This window comes from Neoarthrinium moseri (genome assembly GCF_022829205.1).
Source record: "Neoarthrinium moseri strain CBS 164.80 chromosome Unknown scaffold92_Wmoseri_CBS_16480, whole genome shotgun sequence".
NCBI classification, from domain to species: Eukaryota; Fungi; Ascomycota; class Sordariomycetes; order Amphisphaeriales; family Apiosporaceae; genus Neoarthrinium; species Neoarthrinium moseri.
Genome location: NW_026055206.1, coordinates 101842 through 116300, shown reverse-complemented (window position 1 = coordinate 116300; position 14459 = coordinate 101842). Strand labels below are relative to the sequence as shown.

The 14459-nt window shown below is 55.6% G+C and overlaps 5 protein-coding genes across 5 annotated transcripts; 3 read left to right on the top strand and 2 right to left on the bottom strand.

Moving 5' to 3' along the window:
- JN550_012705 (uncharacterized protein) lies at positions 1-1170 on the bottom strand (the record flags this gene model as incomplete). Its single annotated transcript, XM_049311210.1, has 2 exons — positions 1-718; positions 794-1170. The coding sequence occupies 2 exons, from the start codon at positions 1168-1170 to the stop codon at positions 1-3; spliced, it is 1095 nt and encodes a 364-aa protein (XP_049165353.1).
- A 1666-nt stretch (positions 1171-2836) lies between these two features.
- Positions 2837-5983, top strand: JN550_012704 (uncharacterized protein; the record flags this gene model as incomplete). Its single annotated transcript, XM_049311209.1, has 7 exons — positions 2837-3129; positions 3340-3609; positions 3716-3732; positions 3865-4022; positions 4150-5406; positions 5465-5899; positions 5960-5983. 7 exons carry the CDS (start codon positions 2837-2839, stop codon positions 5981-5983), a joined length of 2454 nt encoding a protein of 817 aa, XP_049165352.1.
- Positions 5984-7676: 1693 nt separating this feature from the next.
- On the bottom strand, positions 7677-8821 carry JN550_012703 (uncharacterized protein; the record flags this gene model as incomplete). The annotated part of the gene is made up of 2 exons (XM_049311208.1): positions 7677-8133; positions 8196-8821. The coding sequence occupies 2 exons, from the start codon at positions 8819-8821 to the stop codon at positions 7677-7679; spliced, it is 1083 nt and encodes a 360-aa protein (XP_049165351.1).
- Positions 8822-9561: 740 nt separating this feature from the next.
- On the top strand, positions 9562-9927 carry JN550_012702 (uncharacterized protein; the record flags this gene model as incomplete). The annotated part of the gene is made up of 2 exons (XM_049311207.1): positions 9562-9743; positions 9795-9927. The coding sequence occupies 2 exons, from the start codon at positions 9562-9564 to the stop codon at positions 9925-9927; spliced, it is 315 nt and encodes a 104-aa protein (XP_049165350.1).
- Positions 9928-11168: 1241 nt separating this feature from the next.
- Positions 11169-13081, top strand: JN550_012701 (uncharacterized protein; the record flags this gene model as incomplete). Its single annotated transcript, XM_049311205.1, has 4 exons — positions 11169-11393; positions 11450-11479; positions 12514-13020; positions 13079-13081. 4 exons carry the CDS (start codon positions 11169-11171, stop codon positions 13079-13081), a joined length of 765 nt encoding a protein of 254 aa, XP_049165349.1.
- Positions 13082-14459: the final 1378 nt, after the last annotated feature.

Genomic DNA, 14459 nt, shown 5'->3' with positions numbered 1-14459 from the left:
TCAAGAGCTGTGCTTCTCCATGTGATCCTGGTCAGGCACGTAATTCGTCTCTCCCAACAGAGCTGCCGGTTGTGAAGTCATGGCAGTCTGCGTAGGCTGCGGCTGTGTCGACACGGTTGGACCGCTCGTATGGCTTGGAGGTTGGGACTGACTTCGAGGGCCGGTGGTCCCCGTTGCGGCATGCAGCCTCTGGTCTAGGGCCTTGAGGGCAAGTGCCCGTCTTCTCTCTGCCTCGGCCCTTACGCCACCAGGGGCGCCTCTCTGTATGAAGCCACCGCCGTGTGCTGCAGAAACCTCTGCTGCCGAGAATGGAGTGCAGACCTTCATGGCTACCAAAACGTTGAAAACCTGGTCCGACAACGCTGCAACAGCCGGCTTGACGGGGCCGGGAAAGAACTCGGCGAACGCAAACGTTTCGCTGGCATCCCCTCGCATCGAAGTTGGCTGAGACGAGTCAAGATCGGGAAAGACGGTCTTGTAGAATCGCAGGTATGTCCAGCTAGTCAGAAGTCCGAAAGTGGCCAAAAGGACATGAGCAACCGAGAGAATCGGGGTCAAGGAGAGCACAGTCACTACCCCCAGGTGTATCAGAGGGATTCGAGGTACACGGAGTGACACAATACCGCGGAACAGCGTGACGGTATGGGCGGGGACAAGTTGACTGAAGGCCACGAGGAACGAGATCTGGAGCGGGATCGTGCCCGAAACGGTGGTGAGGCTGCAAGAAGGCAAGGGGTGTCAGTCCTGGGAGCAGCCAAGGGAAAGAGTTAGAGTGTGCCAAGAGGGAACCTACGTCCATCTCTCGTTGCGCGTGAGAGTAAACATCATGACCAGTACCAGGAAGGAGAGAATGTTGGGGACAAGCAATGTCACCAGAAGGAACTTGGCGAACTCCCTTGAGGACCAGGCCCGCTCAAGGTAGCGACCACCTTGGAAGATGGTCAAGCCAGCAATTCCGAGGGTGAATATATTGTTCTCTACCAGAGTAGTTGTGACAAAGGTCCAGGGATAGAAGAGCGACAGTTGGGGGACCAGTGTAAGCCACTCGACCACGATCTCCGAGTTGGCCGACCATTGTCGATAGCGCACCGCTGCGCTCAGGACGGATTGCAAGAGGAGTGCAATCAAGAGCACTCGGGTGACCGGGGGTATATTTATTCGGGCGGGCATGGTGACTGCGCTGGCTCACGACGTTGAGCTCTGCTCACAAAGTGGTCGGAATTATTTATCTTGGGCTCCCTGAAGCATCGTAACCGGACACGGTTCTGGGGGGGTCGCGCGCCTGAGAACGGAAATGATCCGAACCGGTGTGGCTGTTGGACAGACACCAGCCACACGAGCCACTTTGCGCTCTGGAACAAGGCAGCCCGGGACGCTGGGGCTTGCCCCGGTCCGACTTGAACGTGACGAGTACTGTACAAACCCCAGCCCAAGATCATTGTGATTTCCAGACATCGAAGAGCGCTACCAATAGCTTACAGCGCACTCATTCAAATCTCCGGGACTCGTCACGTGCACTTGTGGGAGGAACAAACTGTATCATACCTACATAGTAGCGGGCTCTGTACGGACCTCCAGCATCATCCTTCCACCGGTTGCCTAGGTACCAACCCTCTCATCTGGATGGTTCTTGGCATGAGTCGACGACATTGTCGCTTGTCCCCGAATTCCCTGGCTTCCACTACGCACATTTTCGCGAAGAGCATCTGATTCTGCGCTCATCTTCCTCAGATTTCTCATCGTCCTTTATCACATCGCCACGAGCATCAACTCGAAGGAAGCAAACTGCTCGCTAAGAAACCACATCATGCGTGAAGCATGATCAAGGGTCATGCGCTAAACCGCATTTAGAACACAGCCGGATGTACAGCGATCACCTGCTGCGATTCGCTCTGCCGATCATGGACCTGGAATGTTTCTGCCCTTCACGGAGGTAGTCCCGCACTTGGTGCCTGGCAAGGCCCTTCATTTATCGTTGGCCGAGGGGGCGCTACCTTCTGGAACCCAACCCTGGCCGGCCATCCAATGCAACGAAGTTGTTTCCAGCGAATATTCAAAACAGCTCCTCTGCATAGGGCGAAGCGAACTGCTGGGGCACGCCATACAGTGATGGCAGGCCTGCTATACAGGCGCGCGTGAAGGAGATCCTGGATCCCGTCGCTTCAGCCCAGCTTACCAAGTACCTTATGCTTGATCCAATCTCTTTGCCGAAGAGGCACGCCGCACGAGTTAAAACCTAACTAGTAGGGCCCGATGGACCCCAGACGGATTTGGTGGAGACAGCCAAGGCTAGGTACCCTAGACAGTCGTCCAAGTCGAACTCTTGCTCAAAGATCCGTTCCCACTGCTCTGTTCCAGCAAAATCAAACAACCCGCACGGACGGATTAATCCTAGAAGCAACGGCATGTTGGCGTTGGAGCACCCCCTCCACACGGAAAAGAACACAGGGCCAAAAAGGACTGAGAAGCAAGCCTACAGTACATACATAACAGCCGCCAATCTTTTGAGACTTGGTCCAATTGCCTGTAGTGTGAGCGGTAAAAGCCAGCACGAGCAGGACCCATGAAGCAGGACCGAACCAAAGTAGGCATCGCTGCCGGCGCACCGAGGTGAGAATTGTGGTGCTGAAACGGTCATGGGTGCAGTCTTCTCCCAAGTCGACCGATAAGTCCTCAGCCAGGAAATGACTCCCACGCGAGGACTGTCTTCAGCCATCATGAAAGGGAAAGAATGCATGCAGATGTAGAGTGTCGCTTCATGTCGATATCCGGCCCTCATAATTCCCACAGTATCTGCGTGGAGGGCATGCAGCAAGGTGAGGTGACGATGCAAATCATGCTAGGTGGGCACAAGCTTTGGGTCGATGATGACAGGTACTTTGCCCGTGGTGGATTGGAGGTACCCGCCTGCAGCGTTCTTCAAATGGACCCTAGGGAAGGATCATTGTGTCAGTTGGTCCCCAGGGCCCAAACCTCCACTGGATGGACGCATAACGAGAAGATCAAGCTGATAACGGCTGCGGTTCGATTGGGAGAAGCCGTGCTCGCGCCCAATACACACTGGACATGGCGGTCTGCTCCTTGCGTGCTGATGGCCGTTGAGGACACAGCGGTTCACCCCTCCATCTGGTAGGCATTATCTAGATTTTCTCTAGGTCGATCCAACCGCGGCGCCGGAGAAGCTTCGTCGCTAGCCAGGAGCCAGGACGTGGGCGAGCGGCGGCGCTGTCGCCTCGTCCGGACCCCAGTCACATCGAATTGTCTGCAATGCTGCTGAAGCGGGTACCTCCAGTGTCTGCAGTAGGCTTGTACCGTTTTTAATGGGATTGCACGCACTAGGCCCGTTTTGGGGCCACCAGAGCCAAGCACCTTGATCGACCTCCACGGCCTTAGACTTCCCTCCCTCATTCATGTATTCTTCCCGTTTTCAACATCTTCAGATTTCAACGTTCACGCCCGCCTGATTATCCCCGAGTCGCTCTCGCGCGCTACTGAGCCAGCACGGAGAAGGTCCGGATTCGATTTTGCCAGCCTGAGCAGCGGCCCGAAGTGCGAGCCCACGATGAAGGAGCACCTAGACTCGGACAGAGTCAATTTTCTAATTTGGAGGTACGTTTTCACCGACCCGGGGCACCTCGCCTCGCCATCCCGACACCAACCACGCCTTCCATGCCCCCATGCATCGCGAGACGTAGCCATTAACAGTCGGTGCCAGGTATCTCATAGAAGGAAGTACGTGACAGTCACCAGCATGAGCAGAATCCAGTCCCGGCAGTGTGCGGCGCAACATCAGCAGCCGGCGCTCTAGAGCACATCTGTTGTTGTGGTGTGGAAATGCGTGACGAAACTGACCTGAGCGTGCAGATTATCGAGAGACGGCAGTCAAATTTCAAAAGGAGTGGCACAAGGAGCAGCCGCATCGGCAGCTGGACTTTGCGCGCCATGTCCAGAGCCATGCGCTGGTCAATGTTTTGAATAAAGGCCTGATCTACAATTCACTGGAGAGAGAGTATGCACAGCAGGTAAGTGTGTTCAAAAACCCCCCTCGGGGCGATGCATCTACTGTAGCGAGACATGGAAGCGGAGTCCGTTCGCGCGCAATGCGAATGGAGGCAGCAGACATGTTTCCACAGGATTGCGCGGATCCAGATCCAGATCCAGCCCAGCAGCGGCGGCGAGGCACTGACAGAAGCCGTGCAGGTGCCTCAGGAAAATGCAGCGGCACTGGCCGAGGCGATGCAGCTAGGGGTGTTTGGCCCGTTGCAGGCGCGGCCATTGCAACATGAACAGCAGCAGCAGCAGCAGCAGCAACCGCAGCCGCCGGAGGAGAAGGAACACGACCCTGAGGAGGATGCCGAAGGCGAGGTCGAAACAATCGAGGACCTCGAAAATTCCCGAAAGCGCCAGCTTGACCGGCCACAGCAGCCGCAGCTTAATGGCGGTTCCCCAGCCAAGCGGCCTCGCCTGAGCAACGGCTACGAAAATGGTGTGGATGCAGCCACAGACCCCATGGAATTGGACGGCCAGCATGGCGGCAGCGACAACCACGCTTACCCGTCCCCCCTGGAGGGCGAACAAGCGCCAACCCCCATCCCGCGAACTGACGGCCCCGACCAGGGCACACAGGTCGACAAGGTCCAGGAACTCACCACCCAGACCATCTTCATCCCTCTGGGCGCCGAAGAGTCGTCAGCCCTCTCGTCGCCGTCGACGGCCTCCAGGAACCAGGGCGAGAACGCGCCCGTCCTGCTACATTGCCAATGGAACCCCCGAGATGCAACGATCTTGGCGGCTGGTGGAACCGACGCGCTAGCCCGCATCTGGACCATCTCGCGTGCGACGACCGCCGACCCGACGCTGGACCCTGCGTCGAATCACGTGAACGGCACCATCCCACCGTTCCACAGCGTGGTAGGGGATGACATCAACCCCAAGTCCAACGTGACTGCTATGGCCTGGAATGCAGACGGCACGACCCTTGCAGTGGCTACCGACTCTGACACCAAGGGCAGGATCAGCCTCTGGAGCGCCGACGGAGCCCCCGTTGGACAGTTCGAGGTGCCCGAAGCCCCCATCATCAAGCTGCGATGGAGCCCTAATAACGCCGCCATCTTGTGCATCGCACCGGAGAACGACGGCATTCTCGTGACCGTGTATCATGCCCTGACCTCGAACTCGATTTCCCACGTGTTGCCGGATCACACGGATCTCGACGCTGCCTGGCTGAGTGAAAGTGAGATAATCCTCTGCGGAGGTCAGGTCCTGACTCTGTTGAAATGTGAAACAAATGGAATCGTTGAATCGCCTCGGAAGTTTGAGACTCGAGAAGGCGACAGCCTCTCCCAGGTCCAGTTTGACTCCATGTCCACGTTGCTCGCTACGTGCAGCGAAAGAGGCTTCGTTGATGTGAGTCGTTCTTACTTTCATTGACTAATCCATCCCATACTGACTGGCATACCTACAGATTTGGGATGCGTCGGGCAAACGGCGCGATATTAAAGCACACGATGGGGCAGTCACCGCGCTGGCATGGCAGCCGCTGCCGCAGCAACCAGCGGCTGAAGAGGAACGACTGATCGCATCCGGTGGAGAAGACGGCGCTATTTTCATCTGGAATGCGCGGTCAACCGATAACAAACCCAAGTGCTCCATGACAATGGACGAACCTATCGTCGCCCTGTCCTTTACCCCCGATGGCGCCTTCATCGCTGGCGCGACGCACGAAAGAATCCTAATATGGAAAGTTGGTGACCACAGTATTCCCCGGGCGAGCTGGAATAGATCTCCACACCCCGGTTGGCTTAGCCCGCGCGACAATGCGGAAACGGAAATGGAGGAGGAGCATTGCCTTTGTTGGGATGCAACAGGACAAAGGCTTGCTTTCGGTGTGAATAGCCGAGTAAGTACCCGATCGCTCATGCAGCCAAGCGCCCCATCAACTATGCTGACTTCAATCTAGCTGGCGATTATCAACTTTCGGTGATCCGCTTGCATAGTTTTATATGTGGTGGGAAAAAAATACTCCTGGAAGAGTCAAAGCAACCGAAAGAACGAAGGATTATGGCGTGTGTACCTGCTCTAGCTGGTACACTCTTCATCGAAACTGTACAATTGCGTCAGCGCAGCCGGACCCGGCGTTGGGTGCAATTCGCACGGCAGTCCACGCTTTTGGCAGTATAGGGTCTGCCATTGATAACTCTGTTCTCACCTGGTGGGTGAGGTTCTGAGTTTCACATCATTTGACGTCCAGTCCTAAAGGTCGTTGTTCGCAACCGCTACAAATTATTATTCATACACCCGGATGTAGAGCTTGGTCGGATTGATTGTCAATATGCGAGGGGAAGGACAATGACTGGTATGGTATGATGAATGATCGGCCGGTTAGTGTTACTCGGAAGCCCACAGATGTTCTTAGATGGAACAGCTTGGGTCATGTACAATACAGGTGCATATTGGAGAGCGATTGATGGTTTACAGATACAGAACAAAATTATACTGTTCACGATGGGGCGGGGTATATGGTGTCGAAACAGGAAACCTAGGCCCATTGTTTTTTCTTCCAAGGCTGGATTACATAGGACAATCGAAGCAGACTACATTTTGACATGAACAGACAGCACTGGCATCGTGTATTTACTCTCGCCAAGTGACTTCCCTTGCATGGCGGTCTCTTAGGTGGCTAAATCGCATATAGATAACTATATCCGTGACGCCTTGAAGCCACTTCTCAAACTACATTTTGTCCCGCTTCGGGTGTGGACTAAAGTGCCGAGCCTTCTATGTCAAGCCCCAATTACTCGTTCCTGCTGCTCACATGGGCAACATCTTCATAATTTCGACTGAGCTACGTGAATGACATGGCCCTTGGCGTACAGGCGGAGGCTCCCAGATCCGACGATGCTACGCACTTGATATCTTCATTCCGCTGTGACGCTCGCTGTGCACCAGGCCGCCACTCCACGGCTGACTTGTACTTGGTGACTTCTACTTTCTGGCTTATTTGCAGTGTAACGCCCAAGAGCTGCTATGCGATGTTCTGTATACTTCCCGATATAGGTGTAGCTGTTTGTGAGTATGCAAAGTTCTTGTGGATTTGCTACTCCTTCTGGCTCCTTCGATGCAAAAGCGACAGCACTCTGGCAAATTTGCATACACATGGACTACAGTTGAACCTGTAGTCTGTCTGGTGGAATATAGCCCTATCAGCAACCTCCGAAAAGAGCAACAGCCATTATTGGTGAAATGGAAGCGTGAGCACGACATTGCAACTCCTAGCAGATGTGTAATCCCTACACTGAAGTGGCAATATCACAGGAACTCGGTTTGACACGACGGGGATGAGCGGGTGGCATGAAAAGTGTGATGATATGTCTAGAGTAACCCCGGAATAGGGGTCACTGAACCCGTTAGATTCGTGTAGATCCATACTAGCTTAGGGACAAGGCCTCACGGCCTGATGTAGTACTGCTGCTGCTACCTCCCCATCATGCTGCCCGGCTCACTTCGGAGGGGCGACAGGCAGGCACACATGCTCAACGACATTTGCATCAAACGACTGGTCTGGCGCAACCCGCTGATGTAGTCTCTCTCTCTCGGCTTGCCCCTGATCCATCTCGTCTTCTGCCGTAACTTTTAAGCGCCATGCTTCGTGTGAAACCCTTCTCCAGAGAACCAAATCATGCAGCGTCGCCCACTTCCGACGGGTTGGTGATGGACTCGGCCGCGACAGCCCCCGCCGGGGTCGTGTAGCCCGCCTCGGCAAGCAGGCGCTCCTCCTCCTTCTTCTGGCGGAGGGCTTCGGTCTCCTTGCGCATCTTCTGCAGGTTCCAGATATCGTCCTCGTCGTCTCCTTCGTCGTCGGAACCGGCCTCTTCTTGGAACCGCCAGTCGCCACTCTCGAACAGGGCTCGGCCGGTGGCCTCCTTGGCCTTCCTGGCTTGCTCTTCGGCGGCCTTCTTGCTCAGACGGTCTTGCTTCCACTTGGCGAAGCTCTCGGGCGTCACGGGAGTAAGGGTGCCAGTGAGCTTGTGCCTCTCAGATTCCAGGAACTCTTCGAGGGTCAGCGTCTTGAGTGGAGACTTGTCCATCAAGGCCTTCTCGGCAGCGCGTTGCTCCTTGGTCTTGAGGATGAAGCTGGGGGGAAGTCAAGTGTTAGTACAGTGGGACAAAGTGAGGAAGGGATGAAGAGGGCTTACCCTGGTGGTAGAGCATGCTTGTACTTGCACTTGTCGCCGCCGTTGGGACATATCCAGAACCACCCGTATTTGCCGTCTTCGATGGCTTCGATGAAGAACTTGCAGACCTTGTCGGTGGTGGTCTGCTGGTTGCCCTTCTTGGACAGGACGACCTTCCGCAGCTTCTCCTCGTCCCAGTCGGCCGAGGTCTCTGCCTTCTTCTTCTCCTCCTCCTCGGCACGGTTGTCGGCGTACAGGTCGATCTTGGCCGTCTTGCGCTCGAGAGACAGATCGTGGGAGAACTTGCACTTCTTGCCCTTCTCGCAGTCTCCCTTCTTGTAGAATATGCAGACGACGGTCTTGGGGTCGACACCGAAGGGGACCTTCTGAATCTGGGCAGGCTTGTTGAGCAGCAGGGCTGCCTCGGCCCTGGCGTCCTCCTGTGCCTTCTTCTCGCGGGCCTTGGCCTCTTGCTGGGCGGCCTTCTTCTGGGCCTCGGCGCTGTTGCTCATGGAGGACTGGATCTGCTTGATGTGTTTCTGTGCGGCGCCGCCCTTCTTGTTCTTCATACCAAAGGTCTTGTCGACGACGGCCTTGGACGGGCCGGCCTGGCCCTTCTTGCCCTTGTCATCCTTCTTGGGCGGCATGGTGGCGGGTGCTAAGAGATTTCAGATTCCGACGGGTTGGGTTCGCGGCCCCGAATGTCTGACGGGGGCAAACGTGCGTGATGGCAAGCCCGCTTCTACCGGGGGGGTTGAGAGAGGCGGGCGACTCGAGTGCGTCTGTCTGTGAATTTCTCTGCTCGGCTGGAGGCGCTCGTCGTTCGGCGAGGCAAAGTTGCAATTGCTTCCAGTCAGAATAGTGTTCTAGTGGTGGGCTGTTAGTGGGCGGCGGGGCTTTTTCTGGCGGACAAAACGTCAATCCCCCAGTGCAAAACTACGTCACATGATCCCAGCTGGCATCAATCGGCGTCGCGCCTGCCTCCCGGTCGCCTGGGGCCAAGGGGGCAGAATCACCCGTGGACTGGTCCCCCGAAAAGGTACGTACCGCCATCTGGCCCAAGTCGAGAGTAGCACCCGTGGACGGCACCGCTACCGTGCCTAACAGACCGGCGTCAAGGGTCGGGGGTATTATCCATCGATCCAAGCTCCAGCTGGCCTTAACACGGCAACACATCTCCAGACGCGCAATCCGCCCCAGCTCTCCCCCAAGCCCACCTCGACACTGACATTTGGTCGCACCGTCGCTTTCAAGGTATGTGCATGTCGCTCTCGCCGTTGCTACATGATCCAGGCACCCAATTGACGCCGTTCCCTTCAGTTCTAGCGACCCGTTGGGAACGATAAACGAGAGCCATCGAGTTGCCGTCCGCACCACACCAGTCGCCATGATCTCCGACGACGATCTCTACCGGCTGGCCATCTTCCTCGGCTCGGTCGCCATGGTCCTCATTGTTGTCTACCACTTCTTCGAGGTCAACTCGGCCGACAGCGCTCTCGCCAAGAAGGCAGCCCAGGCCAAACCCGTGCAACAAGCCCCTGCGGTCGGAAAGTCGTCAAGCGTAGCGAAGTGATGGGAGGGTTGAGTCGGGCTACTTGAGGATGCGACATGTATTCATAGGAGGCACAAGGGGGTCGTGATACCCAAGTTCAGGTGTTCGGACAACGCTGTGCCGTTGCGGGCACTGGGCAATCGAGGAGATGGCATGTGCCGGCCGTCTGAGGAGCGAAAGAATGATGAGGAACTGGATTGATGACCTGCTCTCTACCCTCCTGCGTACAGCACAAAGGATCATGGGGGAAATGTATCGCTGATGGCGACACTGCGAATCTTGAGTCAACGTCGATGGGCGGGCAAGATAACCAAGCACACTGTTCTGTCCACGTACTACCTACCTACCGAGGTTCGGCCCCGTCATGGCAATGTGAATATGCGCGGCCGTGCGTCAATTGGAAATTATTTACAGGCTTCATTCTTGACAACTAGTCGTTCTTCACGTGCATTCGTCTCCATTGTTCATACATTATCCTCGCCTGGAGGTGTCCCATTGTACACAGATGAAGGCAGCTAACGGAGCAGGTCTCTCCCGTCGGTAGCAGCTGCCAGCTCCTCGATGGTGAGCTTCAGCCAGGTGCGGAGTGGCTGTGCCACTGACGGGCTTATCGATAGGCGTTGGTGCTCGCCCATTGGGCCGGAAGCGCTGGAGGGCACTGTGGTTTCAGTGCCTCGCCAGCCGTACAGCGCCCCAGCGCGCCTGTGGGCCTGGCCTAAATGAGCTTGGGTGCGAAGCTCGGGGGCTGGTTGGCTGGGATTGTTGTCTCGCCGTCCCCGTTTTCTGGTCTCTTCCCAGTGGCCAGCCCCTTGCCCCCTGCCGGTCCTGCCAGTCCTGCGCCTCTCTCTCTCTCGCTCTGTCTCTCGCTTGCCTTGGGTTGCCTGCCCAGCTCCTGCCTGCTGCCCTCCAGCTTTTCGCGACTCCTTCTCACCTCTCACTTCTGACTTCTCCCTTTCCCTTCTCCCCCAACGTCGCTCAGCCCAACCCAAACTCCCCATCTTCACCACCGACCAACTCACTGTCAATTTCTTCGGCTTCGCTCAACTTCTCCGGACTGCCGCCAGACAGTTTTCTTCCAGTTTCACTTCTCCCGGCAGCATCCAACTTGCGCAGCCGTATCCACTCAGTTCTGACGCGCCCCCGCGACTCGAACTGACGTTTCCACCCATACCATCTTCATCGAGCGAACGCTCATAATAGCCATCTTCGCCGCCTCAGTCAGAGATCCCTCCCACGCGACGACTCCAGCACGAGGATTCATTGCATCCTCATCGCTTGCCTGCACCTCTCTTCGCATCCCATCAATATCGCGAAGGCCAACGCCACCTCTTACCTAATAACGTACGCGCAACTCCAGCCAGCCGTTCGTCAGCTTGCTGCTTCAACACACCTTCATCCCAATCGATAAGTACACTACCACACCGAACAAATCTACCGCGAACATGTCCGGCAAGCTCGACCAGTCTTTGGACGAGATCGTCTCCTCCCAGCGCAAGGCTGGCGGCCGCCGTGGCCGCGCTACGCGCCGCTCCTCCGGCCGTCCCACCACCACTGCACCCGTGGGCGGCGTGCAGAAGAACTCCAAGAAGCCCCAGACCGCCACCAAGCAGGCTCCTGCCAAGGCTTCCGGAGGCCCCGGCGACAGCAAAGTCGTTGTCAGCAACCTTGTGAGCATTCTCTAATCCGAACCTCGTCCCGAATGACCAGGCTAACCCCGCCCCAGCCCAAGGATGTGACGGAGGCTCAGATCAAGGTATGTTTCCATTGAGGCTTTGTCATGCCGGTGGAATTTCATCGACCTCTTCCTTCATTCGCGTGCGCGAACCTTTGAACCGAACGAACCGCCTTGTGTGCAGACACGGGCGCTCCATGTGGCTTAGACGAAGCTGTCGTGTTGCCCAGTCTCCTTCCGTAACCCAGTCCGCTGGAATGCGACTGTCGGAAGTTGAGCAGGTCCTTATCGTATCGCACAATGATTGCATCATATTCTCTGCAGGGCTTGGCAACCCTTTGTAAACGAGACGCAACGTGTGGATAAGTCGACTATGGCGCTGAAGACATGCAAATCTTGTCGCCAGAGCTTGATGCTCCCTCACTCCCTGGACTATAGTGAAGTCCTTGACGCGAGGCACTCAATTCTCCGGCGAGCACTGCAGTGAGCATGAACAGCATACCAGGCCACCAGTACGAGATATATCGCAGTCACTCGGCTGACTCAGTGTTGGTGCTACACTGCTTCGGCCTATGGGTGCATGCAAAAATCCATACACATAGTCAGAGATACCAGCACATAGGGGATCGGGTCAAGACTGTGGGTCGGTGATAGTCTTGATGCCGAGAGGCTGGTTGATGTTGGAAACTTCATCTTCCTGCCACTCTCTTAGGGCATGTGTGTCCAGGTTGGCTTATGTCTGGAGTTCGATGACTATGGAGCGGACAAAATCCCGGATCCTGGACGGCTTGCGAGAACGGGTCTAGCTGGTGGTTGCGATTGGGGGTGCAATGCTAGTTTTGGGGGCGACGGGACGAGGCGGCCATCTTTGCAACTTCTCCATGTTCTATGGATTGCGACTTGGTTTGCACTCTGTTGCCATCTCATCTGGAATGCGTATGGCCTTACTAACGCTCACTGCGTGCTCGTTGACGCTGAAATTTGGTTCTGCAATTTGAGGGTGGTACATTCCCTGCTGGTTCCGTGGCCCGATGCCGGAAGTTCGACGTACTGCGATGCCGATGAAACAATTATCAGAAATTTCCGATCACTAACCTCCAAATTCTTGTCAATAGGAATACTTTGTCTCCTCAGTTGGATCCATCAAGAAGGCCGAATTGTCTTACGGCCCCGGAGGCGTGAGCCGTGGCATTGCTACCATCATCTTCGCCAAGCGGGATGGCGCCTCCACTGCCTACAACAAGCTGAATGGCCTCCACGTTGATGGCAAGCCCATCCGCATCGAGATCATTGTCAGCGGCGACAAGGCTGCTGAGATTGCGCCACCGCCCAAGACTTTGACCGAGCGCGTCACACAGCCAAAGTCTCAACCCAAGTCGGCTGCTCCCAACAAGAAGAAGGAGGCTGCTGCCAAGGATGCTGGTGCTGCTGGTGCTAGCCGGGGTCGTGGTGCTAAGCGAGGCCGTGGTGGCCGCAGCGCTCGACCTGCCAAGAAGACAGCCGAGGAGTTGGACAGTGAGATGGCAGACTACTTTGTTGCCAGCAACCAGGGCGAGAACGCCAACGGCGGAGCTCCTGCAGCTGCCACGAATGGCGACGCACCTATGGACGATGGTATCATGGTACGTATTCAGAATATGTTGTGAACTTTGACGGCGCACGCTAACATCAATCCCTTAGTAAAAATGGATACGCAGACCACTTGTCAACCCGCTCCGTGGGAGTGAGCATACTAAGAGAAGGAGGTTGCTGGATGCGGAACCGGTTTCTCGCGCATTTCAGTCGTTTGGGTCCACCGACACGTATTAGGGTTTCGCTACTCAGATTGTGAATCAGGCAATGTAATGGCTTTTTGCAGGAAGGATGAATGGGTTCTGGCGGTCCATTTCGTGGTTCTTCGGCTCTGAGTAGGGGGCATTTGACTATGCCTCCAAGGATTGGCATCTTACATAGAGCAAACAATGCAACTAAAAATTTGATGCCACAACCCCAGCGATTGCAAATTTGAACTTCAATCCTACAGGTCAACTCCACATTATGAACGTTCCAATTATCAACCTCGGCGTTTTACACATGGAGAGTAGGCACACGGCTGTTGTCGTTTGCACATGATTTACACGCAACTGCCTTCACGGGGCACGTGTCAACCACTAACGATAGTAAGCCAAATCAGAACATAGTCTCATTCGAAATGATCCATCATCAAAGTGCAGTTGGGCCAAATATAAAACCCCTATAGGGCGAGAGACGTTGACTTTGAGAGCGGCAACCTCAGGAGAAACTCCCACATACCAAGGAAATGTCTATTTCGGAGCAGTCCGCCATCTATGCCCAGCTTGAAACTGTAAGTGGCGACGTATGGATCTCGATGGCTTCAGAGAACGGTCGCTCGCTCAAGGTTGGCAGCCTCTGGCCATGGAGAGGAATTGCCGGTTCTTCGCGCAACTGGGCAAACGAGAAGGCAAACCAACAAAGAAACAGGACGCACGATCTGGAGAGGGCGATGGCGATCTACGTGCATGCCTATCCATATGTTTAGAGTTTCGAGGACGCAGGTTCGCTTGCGGAAAAAGCAATGTGTCAACCCCTGTCAGAGCCTGTCAAAACGTGACAGAACCCGGAATGGTTTCCCTTCGCAGAACCCCCGGGACTCCTGGAGATGGAGGGCCAGTCATATGACCCAGACCGAGGGCTTTGTGGCCCGGTATTGAGAAGCAATTCGTGATTACTACTCAATCTAACAAAGTTCATAATGGATCGATCCCTGGAAACGTCGCTTCGGTGATCTTCTATACGCGTATTCGTCAGAGGAAACGGGCAAGTGGAAAAAAGACAATGATGGGGGTGTCCTCCAACGATCGATAAGCCCCCATCACACTGTGCATCAGACTTTAGCACCCATCGCATAGCCCCGAGGTCTCTTTCTGCCTTTGAAAGTGCATCTGTTATCTGCCAGTGCCTAGCGAATGAGCAGGGCAAAGGGCCTACCCTGTTGGCGACCGCGCGCGGCGGCTGAGCGCACCATGGTGAGCCTTGCATATACCGACAAGCCGAACCACTG